The 23,621-nt window shown below is 51.2% G+C and overlaps 3 protein-coding genes and 1 non-coding gene across 10 annotated transcripts; 1 reads left to right on the top strand and 3 right to left on the bottom strand.

The window, feature by feature from the left end:
* Positions 1-2,142: 2,142 nt before the first annotated feature.
* Positions 2,143-9,734, bottom strand: PROSER3 (proline and serine rich 3). Of its 6 annotated transcripts, XM_066349689.1 has the most exons (11): positions 9,595-9,734; positions 9,187-9,389; positions 8,234-8,361; positions 8,023-8,132; positions 7,312-7,394; positions 7,075-7,214; positions 3,661-3,836; positions 2,913-3,552; positions 2,655-2,804; positions 2,487-2,568; positions 2,143-2,330 (listed from the first exon to the last, which is right to left on the bottom strand). In XM_066349689.1, the coding sequence occupies exons 1-11, from the start codon at positions 9,595-9,597 to the stop codon at positions 2,189-2,191; spliced, it is 1,857 nt and encodes a 618-aa protein (XP_066205786.1). In that variant the 5' UTR covers positions 9,598-9,734; the 3' UTR covers positions 2,143-2,188. The 6 variants fall into 6 exon arrangements, with proteins under 6 accessions (XP_066205786.1, XP_066205784.1, XP_066205783.1 ...); XM_066349687.1 differs by having other exon boundaries at positions 2,655-3,552; positions 8,023-8,129; XM_066349686.1 differs by having other exon boundaries at positions 2,655-3,552.
* On the bottom strand, positions 6,546-6,669 carry LOC136381645 (small nucleolar RNA SNORA28). The gene has a single exon (XR_010747130.1). It is a non-coding gene; the product is annotated as a small nucleolar RNA SNORA28 (small nucleolar RNA).
* Positions 9,735-12,813: 3,079 nt separating the features above from the next.
* Positions 12,814-15,796, top strand: HSPB6 (heat shock protein family B (small) member 6). Its single transcript, XM_066349694.1, has 3 exons — positions 12,814-13,097; positions 14,064-14,186; positions 14,324-15,796. Exons 1-3 carry the CDS (start codon positions 12,900-12,902, stop codon positions 14,489-14,491), a joined length of 489 nt encoding a protein of 162 aa, XP_066205791.1. The 5' UTR covers positions 12,814-12,899; the 3' UTR covers positions 14,492-15,796.
* On the bottom strand, positions 15,174-23,388 carry LIN37 (lin-37 DREAM MuvB core complex component). Of its 2 annotated transcripts, XM_066349693.1 has the most exons (10): positions 23,342-23,388; positions 23,120-23,173; positions 17,973-18,048; positions 17,729-17,779; positions 17,382-17,411; positions 17,218-17,303; positions 16,966-17,132; positions 16,229-16,369; positions 16,065-16,138; positions 15,174-15,979 (listed from the first exon to the last, which is right to left on the bottom strand). In XM_066349693.1, the coding sequence occupies exons 2-10, from the start codon at positions 23,151-23,153 to the stop codon at positions 15,898-15,900; spliced, it is 741 nt and encodes a 246-aa protein (XP_066205790.1). In that variant the 5' UTR covers positions 23,154-23,173; positions 23,342-23,388; the 3' UTR covers positions 15,174-15,897. The 2 variants fall into 2 exon arrangements, with proteins under 2 accessions (XP_066205790.1, XP_066205789.1); XM_066349692.1 differs by lacking the exon at positions 23,342-23,388 and having other exon boundaries at positions 23,120-23,304.
* Positions 23,389-23,621: the final 233 nt, after the last annotated feature.

A 23,621-nucleotide genomic window follows, 5' to 3' on the forward strand; every position in this document is an offset into this window, starting at 1 on the left:
TCTGTGACATACAGAAGCTCCTTTTTACAGAAATCTATTCCATCTTTCCTTTTTAAATATCAAAATAATCCTGATTATATACTTTTCAACATTATGAAAATTTCTAACATACAGCCGAGTTGGACAATTCACGATGAACACCCATATATCCACCACTTCGATATTACCATTAACATTTTACTATATTTGTTTCATCTCACATCCACTTGTAACTCTCTTCATCCATTAATCTAATTTTTGGATCTATCTCAAAATAAACCGCAAACTTGGTATGCTGTTCTCTAAATAATTCAGCATGCATTTTAATTATTTATTTATTTATTCATTCATTTTAGAGGAGAGGGAGAGACAGAGAGAGAGAGAGAGAGGGAGAGAGAGAGAGAAGAGACATAGAGAGAAAAGGGGGGGAGGAGCTGGAAGCATCAACTCCCATATGTGCCTTGACCAGGCAAGCCCAGGGTTTCGAACTGGCAACCTCAGCATTTCCAGGTCGACGCTTTATCCACTGCGCCACCACAGGTCAGGCCTCAGCATGCATTTTAACTAGAGTTCAATATTTATTCTTTTTTAGGTAAACTTTACATACAACAAAATTCACAAATTAACTGAATTTTGACAAATGTACACATCAGTCTAACACAAATCTCTACCCAGTGTGACAACTAGACTTTTTATATGGCAGCCTAGAGAGAGGAGATGGAGAACTGAATGGAAATTGTGTCATCTTTTCTAATTCAGTCTAGAGATTTAAAGCAGTTATCACTTCCTCTGCATTGTTTATGGAGGCAGTCACAAAGTTTTACCTAGCTTCACGAAGAAACCTAGATTCCACTTTATGATAGGAAACGTTTCAAAGAACTTCCTGACGAAACAATAGGGTTTTTTTTTGTTTGTTTTTGTATTTTTCTGAAGCTGGAAACGGGGAGAGACAGAGAGACTCCCGCATGCGCCTGACCGGGATCCACCGGGCACACCCACCAGGGGGCGATGCTCTGCCCCTCCGGGGCGTCGCTCTGTTGCGACCAGAGCCACTCGAGCGCCTGGGGCAGAGGCCAAGGAGCCATCCCCAGCGCCCCGGCCATCTTTGCTCCAATGGAGCCTCGGCTGCGGGAGGGGAAGAGAGAGACAGAGAGGAAGGAGAGGGGGAGGGGTGGAGAAGCAGATGGGCACTTCTCCTGTGTGCCCTGGCTGGGAATCGAACCCGGGACTTCTGCACGCCAGGCCGACGCTCTACCACTGAGCCAACCGGCCAGGGCCAAAACAATAGGTTTTTAAATGTCCAGAGAGGTGGTGATGGCCTAGACTGGGGTGAGGGTCGTGGAAGGGGGAGGAGGGGTTAAATTCTGGATCTATTTTAAAGGTAGAGATGACACCACTTGCTGGTCAACTGACTGTGAGTGTGAGGAAAAGGAGAAGAATCAGGGATGACTATGAGGCTTTTGGACCAAGAATGAAGGATGAAGCAGAGGAAAGCTTGGGAGGAGCAGGTTTAGGGGGAAGATTGGAAGCTCAGTCTAAGGCCTGTGAAGTTTGAGACATCTTCGGCTTCTGAGTGAGGCTGGTGAGCAGGTAGGTAGCAGGATATAGGAGTCTGAGGTTTAGCGGACAGGTCTAAGCCGAAGATAGAAATTTGGGGACTATCAGAATAGAGATAGGATTTACAGCCATGAGGCTACAACAGCACCTGAGAGTGAGTATAGATATAGAGAAGTCAAGCTATAGCCCTGGGACACACCAAAGTGACAGGTTGGTGATGCAAAATGCAGGGAAAGGAAATGCTTCAAGGAGCTAGAGATCAATGCACCAAATGCTGGGGCTGCCTCAAGCAGGATGTGGTCTGAGAACTAATCACTGTCCAACAGTGTGATACCCGACCGCACTAGCTTCATGCCAAGGGCAGTCCCTTCTGTCTCATCTGAGACAGAGCATCCACTCCTGAGTTAGGAAGAGTCCCAGTCTTGGGGACTAGAACACCTTCCCTGCCTTGCCTTCAAAGAGGATGAACCCAGAAGAGATTCCATATTGGAGGGCAGGAACTGGGGTAGGGTAGGAAAGGCCGGAGGGGGAAGTGAAGGGGAGCCATTTCCCTAAATTAGCATGACTCTTGGCCTTTCCAGAACTCTTTTTCTCAGAGACAACCAGTAACCTGAGAAAAACATTTTATTGGGAAAAACAGGATTTGTACAATTCAAAGTCTTCTGGTCTCAGGTGAGGCTCCTTCCCTCCTCAGCCATATCCTTGGGGACCTGGGGGACGACCTGGCTGGTGGAGACCAAGATCCCAGATCTTCAGTGTGGTCCAGCAGAAGGGATAATTGGGCATCCACTTTCCTGGAAAAAAACCAGGTGGTAGAGGCTGAGGTACATGCTCAGGTTTGGGGTCTGGGGAAGTAGATGCCTCTAGGAAAGGGATTCAAGAAGGTGGGCACTCGTGGGGGTCTCAGAAGATTCACAGGCCCGGTGTTATAAATGCTGGAGATAAGTCACCTTTTCTGCCGTAGCAGCTCCGCTCTCTGAGCCCTTAGCACCTTCAGTACAGGGTCCTCTTGGAACTCACTACTGTCAGAGTCTGAGGGAAAAGGAGCACATTCCAGGGGGCTGGACTCGGCGTGCTGGACCACCGTCTGGATCCCAGCAGCCACTGCATCAGCTCACCTTCAGCATCCTGTAGGAGTCCAGCAGCCTGGGAGAGCAGGTCCTCTGGGGAGGCCTGGTCAGCAGCGGGAGAGGACCTGACCATGGCCTCCAGAGACCCCTCCGTGAACAGAGTGGGCCGGCCCTTGATGCTTGTGGAAGCCTCCTCAGCTGGAGGGGGCAGGGCACTGGGTTGAGGATGCCTGACTTCCTTACAAAACTCCGACCCAGCTGCAGGGGGCGTAACCTTGGCATTCAGATCCTTAGCCTTTGACTGACCTGGTGGGGTCTCGGCCTGTGGAAACCGTGAATCAGATGAAGAGGGCATGACTTCTGAGCAAGGGGGCGAAACCTTGGTGTGGGGGTATTTGGACTTTATTTTTGTAGATTCAGCCACGGGAGGTGGCAGGCTCTTGAGGCAGGGGGGCGTGTTCTCCAAGCTGTCCGGGAAGAGCCGAGCATTCACTACCTGGCCCAGAGGACCTCGGAGCTGCGGGCCAGGCCCCTGGTCAGCCACAGAGACTCGCCCAGCAGGCTCTGGGCATGGGGCTCTACTCCTCTGAAGTTTCCGGTCCTGCTTCTTGGGCTTGGGAGGGCTGCATAGTGTAGGGGTGGGCGGGCCCTGGGGCAGGTTAGGAGGCGCAGAAGTAGAGGCCCAGGGTTGCGAGGGCCTTTCCCCGACAGGCACCCAGGGACCAGCACCTGTTTGTGGGGTCCAGAAAAACCCATGGGGGCTGGGGCCCCAAAAGATGTGTGGAGAGAACGCTGGAGGATTAGGAGGCCTCTCCACAAAGAAAGCTTCCCGGGGACCAGGCCCAGCCACATTGCCCCAAATTGAAATACAATTAGGCTGTGTTCTCAGGGAACCACGGGTCTCTGCAGGGACAGGCGAGGTCTGCAGACAGATGGGTACAGGGACCTAAGACGGAGATAAAGGGTAGTGTCCTCAGCCCCACTCAGGCTTCCCCTTCCTCCAACTTCCCTAAGGATCCCCCTCAGCCCCTCAGGCGCCTCCTCCCCATCTCACCGGAGTGGTGAGGGCAGAGTTCTCTGGCATCACCCAGGTTCCGTCACCCTGACCTCCTTGAGCCTGTTCAAGTTTCCGCCGCTGCCGCCACTGGTACAGAATGTCATCCTCTGGCCGCAGGGGTGTCTGGGAGGAGACCAGGGCTGGAGCAGGGATGGGGGGTGGTGCTGGAATTGCTGTGGAGTAGGGGGAAGAAGGTTAAGACAGGAGAGGCTGGGGGGATGAGCAACCAACCCGACAGCCTGTGCACAACCTGACTATACAGAAGGTTATTCAGACAGGCTCTCCACATAATGTCCCAACTCCTCTCCGGAAGGGGGAAGTGGGGGCGGGAAGGGGCAGTCAGAGAGAAGAGGACTCATGGATTTCTCAACCTGTCATCATTCAATTCTTCCTTCATTAACAAATGTTTATTGAGCACTTACTATGAGCCCAGCACTGTTCTGGCTCAATATAACAGTGACTCAGGGCAGGGCCATGGTGTCCTCAGTCCATGGTGGCAAAAGGTCATCATTCCCACCACCCAGAGCATTATTTCAACAGTGCTGATCAGTAGGGCTACCACTGTCTCTCAGAAGCCCTTCCATCTGATGCTGCACAGAGGGGGTGGGTATCATCTCAGACCACTCTCTCCTCCCCTTCCCTCTATATCTTCCAAACAGATGTGTGGAGAGAATCCTGTGACGCTACTTCCAAACCCGGCCACTTCCCTCCACTCTGCTCAGGAGGCTCACCCAAGCCACACTACCAACATCTCTCACTGGGTATCAATTACAGACAGGGGAGTTTGTTAACACTCAAAGATCATGTACCCTCCCTGCTTAGAACACTCCCATGGCTCCCCAGTACTAAGAAATGAACAAATGCCTCCCCAAATCTACATGGCCCAATGTAATCTGAGCCCTGCCGATCTCTCCCTCCTCCCACTACTCTCAGCTCTGGCTCTTGCCTTTCTAGTTTATTGTCTGTACCATGCTCCCTTCCACCTCAAGTCCTCTGTACATGCAAGAAGACTCTTGTTCCCACCTTCATCATTCAGGTCTCCACTGAGATATCATCTCTTCTGGGAAGGCCTTCTCTGATTTCCCAGCATCCCAATCCTCTCCTGCAATGCCCTCATTTCTGCTTACATTTCACATGTTTGTAGGGTTATGTAGCTACTCTCTGAGCTATACTCACTATGCTGTGAGGACCTCAAGATTAAGACTATGTAGACCCTGGCTGGTTGGCTCAGTGGTAGAGTGTTAGCCCCACATGTGGATGTCCCAGGTTTGATTCCTGGTCAGGGCACACAGGAGAAGTGTCTATTTGCTTTTCTTATTTATTTATTTATTTATTTATTTATTTATTTATTTAGGTATTTTTCTGAAGTTGGAAACGGGGAGGCAGTCAGACAGACTCCTGCATGAGCCCGACTGGGATCCACCCGGCATGCCCACCAGGGGGTGATGTTCCGCCCATCTGGGGCGTTGCTCTGTTGCGACCAGGGCCATTCTAGCACCCGAGGCAGAAGCCACAGAGCCATCCTCAGCGCCTGGGTCATCCTTGCTCCAATGGAGCCTTGGCTGCAGGAGGGGAAGAGAGAGACATAGAAGAAGGAGAGGAGGAGGGGTGGAGAAGCAGATAGGCGCTTCTCCTGTGTGCCCTGGCCGGGAATCGAACCCGGGATTCCTGCATGCCAGGCCGACACTCCACCACTGAGCCAACCGGCCAGGGCCGTCCATTTGCTTTTCCACCCTTCCCCCTCTTCTCCTTTCTCTCTCTCTCTCTCTCTTCCCGTCCCACAGCCAAGGCTCCATTGGAGCAAAGTTGGCCCGGGTGCTGAGGATGGCTCCATGGCCTCCACCTCAGGCGCTGGAATAGCTCTGGTTGCTACAGAACATCGCCCCCTAGTGGGCTTTCCGGGTGGATCCCCGTCAGGTGCATGCAGGAGTCTGTCTCTGCCTCCCTGCTTCTCACTTCAGAAAAATACAAAAAAAAAAAAAAAAGACTATGTATGGCTGGTTCGCTGTGGAATCTCTAATCCTGCTTACAGGGCTTCATACACAGTAGTAATTTAATGTTTGTTAGATGAATGAATAAATGTAATCTGCAAAAAAAACTCATGAAGTAAGTACTAGTTTTATCCTAATTTTACAGATAAGAAAATAAGGCTCAGAAAGGAAAAGTGAATAAAAGGTGAAGCTTAGACGGAGGGAAGAATCAGGCAGGTGCGTGCTTGAGCAGGATCACACAACATGCACAAATACCTCTCTGTTTACTTGTGCTTGCTTGTCCCCACCCATGGGAGTATCATTAGATATACAGAGCACCTGTCCTATGCTCCACATCCCAGGACCTGGGCACAGAATGAAAGTAACAACAATGACAGCAGTAATAGTAACTCAGGTCCTTAATCTCATCTCTGAAATCTTCAGGACAGAAAGTTGAGAGTTCAACAGTTTGCATGTTTTAGCAAAGTTGAATGGTGTGTCCAGTGTAGACAGGGGTCTGGTGCAGTACACCAGACTTAAACACATTGGGATTTGGTTGAATAATATCCAGTTGCCAATATTCAATCATTTTTTTATTTACAAGGGCAAAAATTTCATATGATTCAATGTAATATATCCATGGCAAAGAGTATGAAATCACCCTAAATGAGAGAGATACTATAAATATCTTTCATATTGTTGAGGCCAGACTTCCCTGTCAAATCAGATATGGTGCCAAATTTGCAAAAAGTCCTCGGATTCTGGAACTTTGTGGTCAGCGAGGCAGACAGGATACAGAGAGAGAACCTGTCATACTACTGATAGCTACTACACCGCTCACAAAAATTAGGGGATCAGGGAACGGGCAGATACTCCAGTACTTTCAGCCTTTTTTTTTTTTTCTGCTGGAACATTGTCTAAGTCTATATAAAGGTTTGTCTCATAGAGGAGAGAGTACCCGAATAGGTTAGACTTTGTTAGTATAGCAAGCTCAAATTGTGTCAGACAGTTTTGCATCTGCCACAGAGTGTTGCTTACAAACTTTCAGCCTTTTGTATAGTGCATTTTCACCAATAAAATAAAAGTTGGTTTTGATCTCATTTGCATAATCGAACAACTTTCTTTGACTTGTCGTTTGCTTTTCTAATGTTCTTATTTAATAAAAAATCAAATGCTTCTTTTTTTATCGCTTCATACTCATTTTGAACTATCCCCTAATTTTTGTGAGCAGTATATTAACAGAGAGATGCTAAGTACTCTATATATATTCACCAACTCACTTAATCTTCACAACACCCATAGCAGAGGAGTAAAATTATTATCTGTGTTTTAAAGTTGGGGAAAAAAGGAAGGCCCAGAGAGGCCCAAGGTCACATAGCTTATTAGTGGCAGAGCTGGGATTCTCACCGACTGCCTTTAATCTTTGCTCTCCAGAACTCACCATTTGCCTTGGGGTCCGAGCCCTTGCTGGAGTCAGGGGTAAGGGTCATGGAGGAGGGAGGAAGGCCGTCAGAGCTGATGGGGAATGAGGAATTGCTGGCATCGCTGGGGTGGTGGGAGGAGGAGGAGATGGAGGCCTTGCTGTCGGAAGAAGACAGAAGTGAGGCAACAGGGGTCTCAGAGGCAGTGGGCCAGACCTGGAGCTGGACTGGGGATGGTGATGAAATGGGGGAAGTACCTGTGTCTCAACAGCCTGGCAGCTCTGCTTTGCAGGCTCAGCACCTCCAGATCCAGCAGGGATGAGTTCCATGTATTGAAACTCTGTGAGGTGAAATGGTCAGAGGCCAGCCCCCACCCCAAACGCTGCTCACAAAAGGACCCCAGATAGAGGGCCTGGAGTACACATTTGTACTCCACCTGATACCCTCACATGCTGGCTTAGAATCTGCTCCTCCTCCTCCTCAGGGAAGAGCGACTTCGTTTTCCTTTGTGGGTCCACACTCAATGCAGTCAGTGTTGGAGAAGGGTTGACCCTACCTTTCTGACCAGTTCTGGCTAATCACTATGTTCTGTCCCCTCATTCCTAGTGATTGTGAAGGAATAAGAGTAAGCCCTGGGGCTTTGGATGAAGCTATTAGAAAAACCTCTTCTTTCCTGTGGATTAACTAAGTTAGAAGCCTAGCTTCTAGCTGGAGCCATCCTACCTGCTTTGAGGTGAAAGCTTGCCTGAGACTGAGTCCCAAAAGACAGTCAAGTTCTTCCCAGTAGTGTTCAAACACCTGGATCCAGCTCTGCCTAAAAGTATCAACTTTTGTTGAATATTTTTTATTGCATTAGCAAACAAATGCTCCTTTTTTTTTAAGCTTTCCTGAATTGAGGATTGGCTCTAATTCTAGCCCAGGACTCGTGCTGTCAGTACAGGTACATAAGAGAAGGATGGGGATGTCACCTGCTTTATTTCCTGAAGGGGGGCCACAGCCTTAGCCCGTGATGCACTGGCCACCTTGGTAAGAGTTGGGAGTGCTGTGTTGAGTCTTCCTTCTGGTTTACTGGCTCCTGCTGAGAAGGCCCAATTGATTTTGGAGGGCCAGGAGTGGCTGCTGGGAGCATTGAACAATGAAGGTTTGGGGCCAGGAGTGGAAGGGACTAAAAGCAGGTACCTGTTTCAGGCTGACTGCTAGGGTCTGCAGAGTCACGCTGCAACCACCAGAAGTCAACTGGGGATGGGCCCGAGAGCTGGCGTTCCTCTCTGCTTGTAGGCTGAGCCTGGCGGAATCGGTTTATGAACCTGTGGGCATCAGGGAATAGGAGGTAGATGGGGTAAGGAGAGCCAAATAATAACAACAATAATAATCACAATAACCAATGTTTATTGAGCACCACGGCAGCACCTGGTTGTTGTCCCTCAATATCCATTCTCTTTTCTATAGAGTAATGCAATATTATGTAAGACTAGTATGAGGCTCATAGCCACTCTTCTATAGATACATTTACGGTGCCCTTGTAACTCTATGGCCATGTAACTAGGTTCTTGACTAACAGGGTATAAAGAGATGTGCTTCTGAAAAATGGATGTTGTTGGGAGCCATTATGGTCCATGAAAAAAAGGGCAACAGCCGAGGGATAGGAGGACAACAAGATAGAAGGAAACTGTCTCTGACACCTCAACTAGGGGTTGCCACATCAACCCTGGATGCTTCTGCCTGGACTGTTAGATGAGAGAGAAATAAATGTTATCTTTTTAAGCCACAATTAATTTGGGACTCTTTGTTACAGCATTTGAACTTGCGTCCTATAAATCCAAGTGCTCACTATGTGACAGGCATATTTACAAAAGCTTTATGGGCAGTAAGTAACTCACCGAAAACTTAAATAGCCCTAGGGGATATGCTATTCATACCCCCAATTTACAGACAAAGAAACGGAGGCCAAGATCATACAGAGTAAGTGACATACCTGGGATTTGAACCCAGGCAACCTAGCTCCAGAATTCTTAACACACATGAAGTGTGGTCCTGAAAGTGCTCCATAAACAGCACTGGTTGTGGTAATTAATATGGGGTGCCTGCCCCGACCCCCAATCTTTCTTGCCCTTAGAACTGATGGTACTTACTTGGCCACCACTGATTCACCACTGTCAGTCAGGGTGGGTGATGGGGAGGCATCCAACTGTTCCTCAGTGGTGCTGGGTGGGGAAGGGGTCCCTGAGCTGGATGGCCAAGACTTCTCAAACAGCTCAGGGGAATTGAGACCCATGGTCAGAGCCTTGGGAGTTTCTGGGATCCTGGACCTCTGGGACCTGGATGGGCTCAGGGTCTAAGATAATGGAGATGGGGAAAAAAAAGTGAGGCCTGGGAACATCCCTGTAGAAAAACAAAGACACACAAAGAGCCTTAGTTAGAGGGGAGGAAAACATCTCACAATACTAACAACTCAGAATAAATGAAGTGTGATGGTGGTAAGGGCAGGGCATGGAGAGGGGAGAGGGACCATCTCTTAATCTCTCACCCGCATCTCTTACCATAGGTCTTCCTTCCCTCTAGTCGTCACTCCCTTGTTCATTCTCAGTTGGGGTATCCTCACCCTGGGTGCCAGGTCTGGCTTCAGGATGGCCAGTAGTAGCTTTGACCCAGAGGGGCATCCTCAAAGATGCTGCTTTGGGTGGAGAAACCTGGCATGCTGCAAAGGGAGAGAGGGGCTGGTAAGCAGAGCATGGCCACTGCAGCCTGGAGCATGACAGTGGGAGCATGATGGTGGGAGAACAGAAGAGGAGGGCATAACAGACTACAATACTCATGGATTCCTGTTAGAGATGGACTATAATTCCCATGAAGTCCCACTGTATATTCCAGATAATGATACTGGAGGCACAATTTCCACCAGCCCTTACAGCTCTCTCAAAAGAGAAGAACCAGGGGCCCTGGCCGGGTAGCTAAGTTGGCTAGAGCATCATCCTGATAAGCCAGCATGGCAGGTTTATTGTTGTTGTTTTTGTTTTTCAAAAAATTTTAATTTTAAAGACTTTATGTATTCATTTTTTTAGAGGAGGAGAGGGAGGGAAAGAGGGGGGGGGAGGAGCAGGAAGCATCAACTCCCATATATGCCTTGACTAGGCAAGTCTGGGGTTTGGAACCAGCAACCTCAGTGTTCCAGGTGGACATTTTATCCACTGTGCCGCCATAGGTCAAGTCAGAATGACAGGTTTGATTCCTAGCAGCACACACATTTCAAAATCAACCAATGAATCCATAAATAAGTGGACCAACAAATTGATGACTGTCTCTCTTCTTTCCTTTCTCTCTAAAATCAATCAATCAATCAATAAAATTATTTTTGGCCCTGGCCGGTTTGCTCAGTGGATAGAGTGTCTGCCTACTGTGCAGACATCCTGGGTTAAATCCCTGGCCAAAGCACACATGATAGGCGACCATCTGCTTCTCTCTCCCTCCCTCTCCACCTTTTCTCTCTCTTTCCCTCTCTCAGCCAGCGGCTGGCTTGGTTGGTCGCAGTGTCAGCCTCCTGTGCTGAGGATAGCTCGGTTCATTCGAGCATGGGCCCTAGACGATGTTGCCGGGTGCATCCCAGTCGGAGAGGCATGCGGGAGTCTATCGTCCCTCCTCTCACTTTAAAAAGAAAAAGGAAAAATAAAAAAGAAGAACCCAGAAACTGCTAAATGGTAATTTTCAACACTGGATCAAGTCTAGGTAGTCTCTTTAAAAAGTACGCATGCGTGGTCCTCACCATAGGCCAAAAGAATTATAATTATCTAGAACAGGGAGCTAGGCATCTGTATCCTTTTTGCAGAGTCCCAGGGGATTTTGAAATGGAGCTCCGGTTAAGAACCACGACTAAAATCCAATCACCGTACATTTCCCATAAGTCCGTGGGACACTGTCTAAGGAGAAAAGGGTAGGTGGACTACAATCCCCATCAGTCACTGGGGTATGCTAAGGCAAAAAGATCAAAAAACACCACCATTAGAAGTCTGGAGGCAATTTCAAAATTATGAACTTAATTCTCAAGATGTCTCTGCACACTTTTAGGAGAAAAAGAAGAAGAAGAAGCCCTTGAGGCCACTAAGAAAGAAGAATGTTAAGACGCTATGGGACCTCCGAGATGGTGAAGTCCAAAGCTGGAGCAGCCAAAGGCTGTGGAACAGCTTGGGAGTTGTAGTTCCATGCGGTTGAGACGGAGACACATACGACCCCAGCAACCCAGACCCTAGGCCGCTTTGCTTTCGCCGTTGGCCTTTCCCAGGCCTCCCGTAATCCTCGGAAGAGGGATCGGCCTCACCTGCGGTTCATCCCGCAGCTACCTCAGCTTTTCTGCCTGCTCCTCTTCTTCACGGATAGAGACGGCGCTCCACTCTGCCACAGTGCTCGCGCGGTAAGATAAGATAGCAGGCTCCAAGGCAACCAATGATAGGAAAATTAAACTGATTTGAAAGTGACCAAAGGGGGACCGGGGGGGGGGGGGGGAGTTTGTCTCTCACAACTGGCTGTAACGTCGGCCTGAGAGAGCGTGTTTGATTGGAGAACCATAGCGTGCAGCAGTAATTGGCAAGTCTGTTGACCAATGGAAAGAATGTAAACTCTCCCTCCCGGGAGCTCGTCGTTACCTTTCCCTTCCCTCTTCCCTCTGTTCTCCGCCCCACAGGCCTGTAGCTCCTGAACTCGAAAGTTCATCTGGAGACTTGCAACCAGAGGAACAGTGGGCAGCGGTATCTCTTTCCGAGCTAACCCCCTGAATCTGTCTCTAAGGCAGGTTCTCTGACTTCCCAGTGAGCCAAAGCAGCCCCTGCCTAGGCTATTCTGTTGCTTCTCTGTTCTAGGCCCTAACGTGTTTCACTGTCCCCAGCTTTAATAAACTAAACTGAAAAAAAAGAAAAGAAAAGAAAGTAAAACTGGGCCTGACGTTAGGAAGGGGTTCTATAGTACATTCTCTTCCCTGCAGACTTGTCTTCCAGTCACGCCCCCTCTTGCTGCGGAAATCTAGTCCAGACTCCATTCCAACAACCGTTTTTCCAGTTGGAGGGGCAATCAGGGAAACTATCCCCTCTCTAACGGACGTCCCTTCATCAGTGGACCTGCAGGCCGGTCCTGCTTCTGTCCGGTCTCCTAACTACTTCCGTCCCGTTGCAGGAGCAGCTGGTTGCGCCAAGTGCCAGGCCTGGGCTCCGGGCCAGGTGGCAGGATCAAAACGAGCTATTTCGGGCCAGGCCCGGGGCCCCCAGTGGCCCACCCTGGACTGTTTCTCCCACTTACCCTGGCCGCTGCACACCTGGCAGACCCCACTACCCTGCGCATCCAAGGCTGAGTCAGAGGAACAGAATTAGTCCCGGCTTGCGAAGGGGCTGGGCTGAGATGGGAATAGGGTCTGGTCTGTGTCCTCCTGACAGTTTGGCTGGTCCACTGCATTCCCTGTACCAAGGATTCTGCTCTTAAGCCTACCATCTGCGTCATCTCCAGAGCTGCTTGCGGGGCGGGAATGGAATAAAAAATGACTGAGAACTCTTCGCTTCTCAAGGCCTGGGTTCCAAATGCCGCGCGATACTTCCCACTCTCTCAAGGCTCCGCCTCTTCAGCCTTAGTTTCCCCTTCGGGAAACTGGAGACTCTTGATACCTCTCTGGCATCCAGCAAGAGCTTAATAAATGGCCAAGTCATTGTTGGCTTTCTAAATAAGGCTCTGTTAGTGGCCGGGTCTGGCCGCGGTCCGAGTGTCCCCGGGCGGCCTGCCGAGGGGCGGACACAGGGTGTACTATAAAGCAGCTGAGGTGCACGCAGGGGCACTGCGGAGCCTAGGACCGCGGCAGAGGAGGAGCAGAATGGAGATCCCGGTGCCTGTACAGCCGACTTGGCTGCGCCGCGCCTCGGCCCCTTTGCCTGGGCTTTCGGCGCCCGGGCGTCTCTTCGACCAGCGATTCGGCGAGGGGTTGCTGGAGGCCGAGCTCGCTACGCTCTGCCCCGCTGCGCTAGCGCCCTACTATCTGCGTGCACCCAGCGTGGCGCTGCCTACTGCCCAGGTGCCAGGCCTGGGGAAGGGTTGTAACCCGACCACTTCCAAGGCTTGGGGTTCCGTTCACCCTGAGGAGGGTGAGGGAATGTCCTCTTGACTTTGAGCGGGGTTAAGAGCCCGTCCACTTAGAGGGGCTTCCGGAGTTCCCCGAGTATGGAATCTCAGAGGTTGGATTACTGAACAGGTCGGAGGTCCCCATTGATCTGAGGGTCTCAGTTCTAAGGGAACTAATAGGGTGAGGTGGTCATTTTGAGGTGGGGTGGGGATCTTAGTAACTTTGAAGGAGGCTGGTTGACCCAGGGAATCTGGGGGTAAAAATAGAAGCCCAAGACATTCTGAAGGGCATGGGGGCTCCCAGTGACCCCTACAGGGAGGGGATGTCTTGTTATTCTTGGGGAAGGGAGTATGGAGACTGTATGGGGTGACCCTGTGTATTATGGAGAGGCAGAGGGGAGGGAGGGTTCTTGACTTGAGAAAAGGGGAGCCTGGCCACTCTGAAAAGTGGGGGAGGAATACTAGTAACTGCCGAGGGGGCAAGTGGTCCCATGACTCCAGTGGGAGGTTAGAACCAGGGCTCTGTGGAGACAGGAGAAGAGGCATCTTGCTGACCGAAGGTGTGGGAGCTGTGTGTGGTAGTAAGGGCCTTGGGGCTCTACAAGGAAAGAAGCTGGGCACTCAGTGTCCAGGAAGACGACACATTGACTTTGGGGGTCGTTGATACTGGGGGAGGGGGAGGGCCTCACTCTGTAAGGGCAGAGATCCCTGACTTAGCAGGGGAAGGGGACCTCATCACTCTGGGTGAGAGGATACAACTAGTTATTTGGTATGAAGATGTCATTGGTGGCTATAAGTAGGAAGGGGGACTCCCAGTTTCGGAGGCCAGGGACAGTTGCCGCAATAGAACCAATGGGGGAGAGAGGCCTTGCTGGGTCCTGGGAGCTTTGACCCAAGATAATAATCGGGTTGTGCGTAGGTGCCGACTGACCCTGGGCATTTCTCGGTGCTGCTGGATGTGAAGCACTTCTCACCTGAGGAAATTGCCGTCAAGGTGGTTGGTGAACATGTGGAAGTGCACGCTCGCCATGAGGAGCGCCCAGTGAGCTCTCTGGTGGAGAAAGGAGGGGAGGGAAGACGGTTGGGAGCAGAGCCAGAACCCGGGGCAGGATCCTCTGGCCTAAGGGAGGGGGGTGGCGATAGGGAAGGGTGGGGCCGCTCAAGTCTCTCTCCTTCCAGGATGACCACGGATTCGTGGCTCGTGAGTTCCACCGCCGCTACCGTCTGCCGCCTGGTGTGGACCCTGCCGCCGTGACGTCAGCTTTGTCCCCTGAGGGCGTCTTGTCGATTCAGGCTGCACCCGTACAGGTGCAGGCCCTACAGTCGCCTGCAGCTGCTGCCAAGTAGGGGTCTGAGCACGCCTGAATCCTGAAATTCGCCTCAGGCCCCTTACTTTAAAGCCGACCTGACTCCACACCCAGCCAGATAGCCCAAGCGCGCTAGGACCGCCCGCTCCGGCTCCCACCCAATCTAGGATCCAGTCCAGACCCTTCTAAGCTAGACCTTCCATTGACACTCCTGCTCTCACACCCCATCCAGTTTTCAAACCCTCAACAGCTCCCTAGCTCCCAGACCCTGCAAGCACAACCCCTCAGCCTATGATCTCCATCCCCACTAATCCTACTCGGCAATATAAACCTACTCAAAACTCCCTATTTCCTGACTCCTCTATTAAAACATCTCCACTCTGACTCCAGATTATGGTACAGACAGCCCTGTCCCCATCATAGGCCGGTCAAGATTACCTCCCCCAACCCCTGTTGTCCCAGACTCTACAGACTTCTCAAATCAGGCCATCCAGGCCTGGTCTTCCCCTCATTCCACCCGGACACTCCACTCCCCACCACCAACTAACCGTCCCCACAACCCATCTTCTGACCTGAAACCTCAGCCACCCACCTTCACTCTTGAACCCCTTTTCTGGAACCTCACCTTCTGACACCTGTTCTAGGCCAACCAGGACCCTCAACCTTGAAATGTCCAGATACCCTACTCATCTCCCAGCCTCTGCACAATGTCCTAACCCCTATTTTCTTCTTTTTTTTCCCCTTTTTTTTGTACTTTTCTGAAGTTGGAAAAGGGGAGGCAGTCAGACAGACTTCCCGCATGCGCCCAACCGGGATCCACCCGGCACGCCCACCAGGGGCAACTCTCTGCCCATCTGCGGCGTCGCTCTGCTGCAAACAGGGCCATTCTAGCGCCTGAGGCAGAGGCCTCGGAGCCATCCTCAGTGCCCGGGCCAACTTTGCTCCAATGGAGCCTTGGCTGCAGGAGGGGAAGAGAGAGACAGAGAGGAAGGAGAGGGGGGAGGGGGGAGAAGCAGATGGGCGCTTCTCCTGTGTGCCCTGGCTGGGAATCAAACCCGGGACTCCTGCATGCCAGGCCAATGCTCTACCACTGAGCCAACTGGCCAGGGTGCCTAACCCCTATTTTCAACTTTACCCAAGACTGCCCAGTCACTTTGTCTTGACCTCCCAATTTCTAATCACAAGCAATCTGTCTTCCAGATCCCCCCCCTTTATCCTCCAAGTCCCAGCACAGTAGCCACTTTCTTTGATTCCCCACAATCTCTCTCCGTCCTTGAATTCCCTGCTGCCTCATCCCCTCACTCCTACCTAGGCCCACTCCCCCAATAAATGTGCTAGAGCTGTGCCAACTGCTTTATGTCTGGGCTGAGGAAGGATGGGCTGGAGCAATCAGAGACCAGTGTGAAGAGGGGAATGTTTATTGGGGCGAGTGAGGGCAGGGGAACATCACTGTCGCTCATACATCTCCCGTAGGATCTTCATGCTTTCTGAGTAACGAAGCTGGTTCCGATGAGATGCCTCCTTCCACCTGCAGTGGGGGTGGGGCAACAGAGGGAGGACTCAGCCGTTGGGGCAGAGGCCACAGAAAGGGCAAGCAGGTTGGGAATGCTCACCTCTGGCGGATGCGTTTCCAGCGCTGCATGTTGCGGTAGATGAGTGTGGAGGGTAAAGGCTCAGGCTCAGAGGGCTGTGGACAGAGGCCAGGCTGAGTGGCCATGCCCAAGCCCCACAACATGTGCATATGTCCCACAGCCCCAAGCTAGCCTTGCAGACCCACCTCATCACCAGCGGTACCCTGAGTCTCAGGCTGCAGTGGGGATGGAATTCGGGGTCTGCAGGCATCTCCAGGGGGCCCAGGGGCTGTGGGAGGAGGCAGCTTATACACATCACGACTCTTGCTGTTGGTGACTTCTGAACCCTGAGGACACAAGAGCCATACCAGGCCCAAGAGCGTCGGAGAAGAGGGCCAGGGGTACACATTTTACTCCCCCTGCCTTTCCCAGTGACAATAAACATGATGGTCTCACCAGGGACCTGTACTTAGGAGTTGTGTCTAAAGGATGGGGACCTTACCCAGTTTGGGGTTCAGGTCTGTCTGTTCTGGGGATTTCTGTCTTTTCTTGTCCATCCCAGGGACCCACATCCACCCCTGCCCAACAAATCCAGAATGTTCCATCTATGCCTACCTAGCCTAGGGGGTCCCCATCTGCTTCCTTAGATTCAGTGGCTATACCTGTTTACATTAAGGACCCTTCTTCAGCCCCCCAGCTCTGATCCTGATCTTGGAGGACACAAATATCTGCCCAGGGGAACCCTGTCTCCCCTTTCTCCCAAACCAGGCAGCCATGTCTGTCTGCTTTAGAGAGCTCAATACCCCAAGCCTAAGGGTTGATATCTGTGTGCCTCACTGGATCAGGAGACATTTAAGGGACACAGAAACTCTGCCTGTCTATCCCACTAGCTTGGGGGCAGGGTACTTTGTGACCACCTACCCACTCCCACCCCTCATCCTACCTCCTCATCCTCAGGCAGTGGGCGCAGCGGTGAGCTGGGTGAGCACTCGCGCTCCCGCACGGTAGGACTGTTGCGCATCCAGGCCCGGCAGATTGGGTACAGCGGTGTGTTCTCATTGAATTGAGCCAAGTCCACACTCCGGTCAAATAGCTTAATCACATATGTGTCTAGGGTGGTGGGAGCAGGAGATATGTGAACATGCTCACATGGCTCCCTAACGGTGACCGTCCTCTAGGGCCACCACCTACTCACTGGATCGTTGCGGTCCTCCTTCTGCCAGCCCATCATCCATCTCCCTCCTCTTTTTCCTCCGCTGGTGGGGAAAACGGGCGGATGGCCTGTGTGAGTTGGAAGAACATCAGGACAGGGCTGGGGACCTACCTCTCAACACCTGGCTGGGATCCCTGCCACCTTACCGTTTGCCATTGGCCGCAATGGAGCAATCCCTGTGGGGAGAGACAGGGAGTAAGCAGGTAGACCCTTGAACAAATGCCTGCTCAAACCTCCCCAGAGAACACTACGAACACTGAAATCAAGCCTGAGATGCTCACATGGACCCCATTAACCCCTTAGGCCTTGGGTACCACCCACACCCCAGGGGCTCTGGTTGCCACCTATGAGGAGACCTCAGCTTCTGCTGCCCCAGAGTCTTTGTACACATACAATGGTTAGGACAGTGGTGGAGTAAGCATGGGGCAGGGCTTGGATAGGTGAAATCCTTCACCACAAACCCTCAGACACTGATCCTATCAACAAAACTTACTTGTTGTGGGTGTCTGAGGGGGTCTTCCTGGCTTCTTCATCCAGATGCTCCCTGGTAGCAGAAGAGAACTGTGGGCTCAGGGACCCAAGGGCCCGGAGTGGGAAGGCAATGAATGGCTTCTTCATTGCTCCCCTTCCTCCCTAAGCCAGGTTCTGGGGTCCCACCCAAATCCACCCAGGACCAGAGAGCCCAACCTTCCAGGGTCCCCAACACCCTCTGACCCTTTGCTGGCCCAGGTCCCAACCTGTCCATGTGACTCTTCTCCAGCAGACATTGCAGAACAGCATCCAGCTGGTTCCGGGCCTTGGCCATCTCCAGCTCTGGGGACGAGAGTACCAAGCAGGAGTCAGCTCCCACGCCCAAAGCAGGTGGACAGCCCACCGGGTGGGGGAAGGGCAGGCATAACCAACCCTCAGCCAGGCCCGGCTGTGCTGAGAGAGTGGCAGTGGGCATACTACTGAAGCAATGAGCAAGAGCTCTGGGTTCCAGGGCTGTCCCATTTAAGGAAAATCACCTTACCTCTGAGCCCATTTCCTCATTTTGAAAATGAGTCTCTAAATGACACCTATCTGCTAGGACTGTTCTGAGGTTTAAATAAACCTATGTTATATATAAATCTCTTAGCAGAATGCAAACGTAACATGTAGAGAGTGCTTATTGTGTGCCAAGCATTGTTCCAAGCATATCATACAAATTAACCCATTGAATTTTATTCCCATTTTACAGATCATGAAACTAAGGCAAGATGTTAGGTAGTTGCCCAAAGTCACACAGCTAAAAAATTGCAGGGCTAAGAATTTGCTGCAGGCCATCTAGCTCCACAGCTGAAGTTATAAGGCAGGGACTCAAACTGGGTGCAGAATCTAGTCCCCAGATATGCTTTGTTTGGCAGAGACAGTGGTGTTATTTTAAATCTGAATGAGCTGACAATATTTAGTTGGGAGATTTCATCCAATACACATTTTGGCCCTGGCTGGTTGGCTAAGTGGATAGAGTGTCTGCCTGGCATAAGGACATCGTGGCTTCCATTCCCAGTCAGGGCACATAGGAGAAGCAACCCTCTGCTTCTCTCCACCTTCCTCTTCCCCTTCTCTCCATCTTCCCCTCCCACAGCCAGTGGCTTGATTGGTTTGAGCATTAGCCCTGAGTCCAAGGTTGGCTCGTTGGTCCCAGTGGCAGCCTCAGGCATTAAAAATAGCTGTTGATTCGAGCATCAGCCCTAGACAGCGGTTGCCGGGTGGATCACAGTTGGGTTGCATGCAGGAGTCTGTCTCACTGTCTCTTCCTCTCACTTTTAAAAAATAAGAAAGTCTCCCACCAACCCTTCACAGGAAATGAGATCTGGGTCCACCTTCCTGCATGTCACAGGCCCTGCCTGACCCTGTCAGCCTGTTTGCTTCCCTTCATCACCGAATTTAAGGAAGTAATGCTGTTATAAATATTCTCCTCTCACCCTGTGAGGTGTTTGTTCTCCTCTTCCAACCTGTAGGTGGTCTGGCCCAGTGCTCAGAGTTTGGAAGGACACTTGGGGATATGCTTTGGCCAGCCCTGGGATTTCCTGAGGAGACCAGGTGGTGCAGGGATTCCTGACATCACTCAGGAGAGGTGGTAGGGGTGTGGGTCGAGGGCTGCTGAGACTCTAGCAATAAGCCTTGGACAGGAGCCAAGGTATGGGTCATGCCCACATCTCTTTCCCTAACCCCCTCCCCTCCTGAATCTCAGATCTTGGGATTCCATGGACTCTAGGACACCTCCTCCTTAAAATCGCCCAGGCTCCTTCTGCCTACTGGCCTCAATGTTTCTCTAAACTTAGCCTCTTTCCTGGGCCCCCATCTCAAGGGTAGCCCTGCTGTCCCCTAGTCCCTCCCTGAGCCTCAACGTGGGCACCTCTTTCCTTCCTCCGTCATAACCGACCAACCCCTGTCTACTTGGCCTCCTGAGTTTCTCTCTCTCCAATCCCAACCCTATCTTTCCTTCCTTCCCCTGGGCTCCCAAACTCAGTCTCCCCTTTTAATCCACACTCCACAAGGTTGCCAGGGAAATCTTTCTTTTGTGTGTGTGTGACAGAGACAGAGAGAGAGGGATAGACAGGGACAAACAGACAGGAACGGAGAGAGATGAGAAGCATCAATTCTTCGTTGCATCACCTTAGTTGTTCATTGATTGCTTTCTCACATGTACCCTGACCAGAAGGCCACAGCAGACTGAGTGACCCCTTACTCAAGCCAGTACCTTGGGCTTAAGGCAGCAACCTCAGGGTTTTGAACCTGGGTCCTCCGCATCCCAGTCTGACACTCTATCTTAGGGGTCCCCAAACTTTTTACACAGGAGGCCATTTCACTGTCCCTCAGACCATTGGAGGGCCAGACTATAAAAAAACACTATGAACAAATCCCTATGCACACTGCACATATCTTATTTTAAAGTAAAAAAAACAAAACGGGAACAAATACAATATTTAAAATAAAGAACAGCCTGACCTGTGGTGGCACAGTGGATAAAGTGTCAACCTGGAAACGCTGAGGTTGCCTGTTCAAAACCCTGGGCTTGCCTAGTCAAGGCACATATGAGAGTTGATGCTTCCTGCTCCTCCCCCCTTCTCTCTCTCTCTCTCTCTCTTTCTCTCTTCCCTCTCTATAATGAATAAATAAAATCTTAAAAAACTAAATAAATAAAGAAAGAACAAGTAAATTTAAATCAACAAACTGACCAGTATTTCAATGGGAACTATGGGCCTGCTTTTGGGTAATGAGATGGTCAGTGTGCTCCTCTCACTGACCACCAATGAAAGAGGTGCCCCTTCTGGAAGTGCGGTGGGGCCGGATAAATGGCCTCAGGGGGCCGCATGCGGCCTGCGGGCCATAGTTTGGGGACCCCTGCTCTATCTACTGAACCATCACCTGGTCAGGCACCAGGAAAATCTCTAAAACCAACCCTGACTCTTATCTTTCCTTAGAACTCTCCATGACTCTGAAATGTCCCCAGGACAGAGCCTGAGCTCTTTAGCTTGGTGTTCACAGGCCTCCATGATCATATGTACTCCTTCTTGCTCCATCACTGTGGTTAGGCCCTTAGCACTTTTTCCACTCACAATTTTTTCCCCCAGCATTTGAGAGGCATCTTTATTAACTCACTCCTCAGTTCAAAACCCTCCCTTGGCTCCCCATTTTCCTCATAGCAAAAGCCAAAGTTCTAACCTGGGCCCACAAAATCTGTTCCTTTCTCCTCCCTTCTTTGTCCCTATCTCCTCAAACTCTCTACCTCACTCACTCTGTTCCAGTCACATTGGCTTCTGTGCTGGTCTTTGAACAGGCAAACAGGACTTCCACTTCAGGGCTTTTTCAAAACTATTTTTGTCTGGCCCTGGCCGGTTGGCTCAGTGGTAGAGCATCGGCCTGGCGTGCAGAAGTCCCAGGTTCGATTCCCAGCCAGGGCACACAGGAGAAGCACCCATCTGCTTCTCCACCCCTCCCCCTCTCTTTCCTCTCTGTCTCTCTCTTCCCCTCCCGCAGCCGAGGCTCCATTGGAGCAAAGATGGCCTGGGCGCTGGGGATGGCTCCTTGGCCTCTGCCCCAGGCGCGACAGAGCGAGGCCCCTGGTGGGCGTGCTGGGTGGATCCCAGTCAGGCGCATGCGGGAGTCTGTCTGACTGTCTCTCCCCGTTTTCAGCTTCAGAAAAATACAAAAAAAAAAAAAAAGTGAGTTATTTGCCCTGGCTGGTTGGCTCAGTGGTAGAGCGTCGGCCTGGCGTGCAGAAGTCCCAGGTTCGATTCCCGGCCAGGGCACACAGGAGAAGCGCCCATCTGCTTCTCCACCCCTCCCCCTCTCCTTCCTCTCTGTCTCTCTCTTCCCCTCCCGCAGCCAAGGCTCCATTGGAGCAAAGATGGCCTGGGCGCTGGGGATGGCTCCTTGGCCTCTGCCCCAGGCACTAGAGTGGCTCTGGTAGCAGCAGAGCAACGCCCCGGAGGGGCAGAGCATCGCCCCCTGGTGGGCAGAGCAACGCCCTCTGGTGGGCGTGCCAGGTGGATCCCGGTCGGGCTCATGCTGGAGTGTCTGACTGTCTGAGTGTCCCCGTTTCCAGCTTCAGAAAAATAAAAAATAAAAAAATAAAAAAAAATAAAAAAAAACAAAAAACTATTTTTGTCTGATTCATTGTTCCCTCATATATTCTCATGGCTCTCTCCCTCACCTTACTTCACCTGACCAGGGTGGATAGAGCACCAGATTGGGACGCGGAGGATCCAGGTTTAAAGCCCCGAGGTTGCTGGCTTGAGCATGCGCTCATCTGGCTTGAGTGCCGATTCACCAGCTTTAGCGTGGGGTGGCTGGCTGGAGCGTGGAATCCTGGACATGACCCCAAGGTCACTGGTTTGAGCCCAAAGGTCCCTGGCTTGAAGCCTACAGTCGCTGGCTTGGGGCCAAGGTCACTGGCTTGAGCAAGGGGTCACTTGCTATGCTGGAGCCCCCAGGTCAAAGCACATATGAGAAAGCAATCAATGAACAAGCAATCAACAGACAACTAAGATGCCACAATGAAGAATTGATGCTTCTCATCTCTCTCCCTCCAGTCTATTTGTCCCTCTCTCTGTCAAAACAAAAACAAAAAGAAACTTGGCCCTAGCTGGTTAGCTCAGCGGTAGAGCATTGGCCCAGCGCATGAAAATCCTGGGTTGGATTTCCTATGGGGGCCCACAGGAGAAGCAACCATCTGCTTCTCCACCCCTCCCTCTTCCCCTTCTCTTCCTCTTTCTCTCTCTCTCTTTCTTCCCCCCTCCCCCTCCTGCAACCAAGGCTCAAACTGTTGGAGCAAATAGGCCCCCAGGCGCTGAGGATGGCTCTATGGCCTCGCCTCAGGCACTAAAATAGCTCCTGCAAGCAATGGAGTAATGCCCCAGAGGGGCAGAGCATCGCTCCATAGAGGGCTTGCGGGGTGGATCCCGATCGGGGTGCATGCAGAAGTCTGTCTCTCTGCCTCCCCGCCTCCCATATATATATATATATATATATATAGATAAATACATACATATATAAGTAGATAGATAGATAAATACAAACTTTCCTGTACTTCAGGCACTCAGGACAATGCTTGATTCATGACCACTGCTGGAAATGGAAAAACTGCGACACAGCCAAGAAAAAAAGTCCTTTTCAGAGTTACACGCTACACGCTCGGGTTCCCTACGTCTTAACCGCATCACACTGCCTGAGACACCACCATTCAATCTCAGTGTATGTAGGTGGCAGGAATCGCACCATGCCTGATATACCGATAGTCAGAAGGGCTACAGGGAGAAGTCGTGCGGTCTGTCTTTTCGTGTAATATTGCCTATCGGGATTTCCATACCCTGATCAGTGCCATGCTCCCAGACAGGCCCGACCTCGGAGTCCTCACCTGATTTCTCCACTTTCACCTTCACTGGGAACATGGCTTGGTTCTGGGGTCTGGCTGTAGGCAGACGGGAAGTAGTCAAAGATAAGTTTCATTAAGTGAGAGTTCTTCCGTCCTGAACAGCCTCGGGCCGCGATCCCTGCCGCAGCAACCACTAGCTCTCCTTTGGTGGCCACCCCGGCAGTCCCTTATTTCCATTAGTCAATGCAACAGTCGATTTCGTACCTTGACCAATTGACAGCTACCGCCCTCGGCTCCCAGTCCCAAATCCCACCTTTTTGGGGGACCCGTTTCCGGAAACAAACCAACGACATCCCGGAACGCTTTCTGGGAAATGTAGTTCTAGTTCCCGAAACTCAGCCGGAGTAACAGCGCTTGCGCGTGAGGCACGTTGGGAGATAAAACATCAAGTCATCGCGAGGCTTTTTGGAACTTTTAGTGTTAGTAGCTTTAACATCTACTGTATTTAGGAATTAACAGGACTTATTTAACCGTGGGAAGCCCT

The sequence above is a fragment of the Saccopteryx leptura genome, chromosome 9 (assembly GCF_036850995.1).
Source record: "Saccopteryx leptura isolate mSacLep1 chromosome 9, mSacLep1_pri_phased_curated, whole genome shotgun sequence".
Lineage (NCBI taxonomy): Eukaryota > Metazoa > Chordata > Mammalia > Chiroptera > Emballonuridae > Saccopteryx > Saccopteryx leptura.

Excerpts from the sequence above, each read along its gene's own strand:
- PROSER3 (XM_066349686.1), bottom strand. Across the intron at positions 7,395-8,022 it reads CCCTTCAGGAAATAAAGCAG|AGTTTCAATACATGGAACTC; the intron begins GTGACATCCCCA and ends TTCACCTCACAG. Across the intron at positions 2,331-2,486 it reads GAGCTGCTACGGCAGAAAAG|GAAAGTGGATGCCCAATTAT; the intron begins GTGACTTATCTC and ends GTTTTTTTCCAG.
- HSPB6 (XM_066349694.1), top strand. The coding sequence starts at position 12,900 with ATGGAGATCCCGGTGCCTGTACAGCCGACTTGGCTGCGCCGCGCCTCG. Across the intron at positions 13,098-14,063 it reads TGGCGCTGCCTACTGCCCAG|GTGCCGACTGACCCTGGGCA; the intron begins GTGCCAGGCCTG and ends GGTTGTGCGTAG. Across the intron at positions 14,187-14,323 it reads CTCGCCATGAGGAGCGCCCA|GATGACCACGGATTCGTGGC; the intron begins GTGAGCTCTCTG and ends CTCTCCTTCCAG.
- LIN37 (XM_066349693.1), bottom strand. The coding sequence starts at position 23,153 with ATGTTCCCAGTGAAGGTGAAAGTGGAGAAATCAG. Across the intron at positions 17,412-17,728 it reads CCCTCAGACACCCACAACAA|GGATTGCTCCATTGCGGCCA; the intron begins GTAAGTTTTGTT and ends CTCTCCCCACAG. Across the intron at positions 17,304-17,381 it reads ATTGCGGCCAATGGCAAACG|GCCATCCGCCCGTTTTCCCC; the intron begins GTAAGGTGGCAG and ends CAACTCACACAG.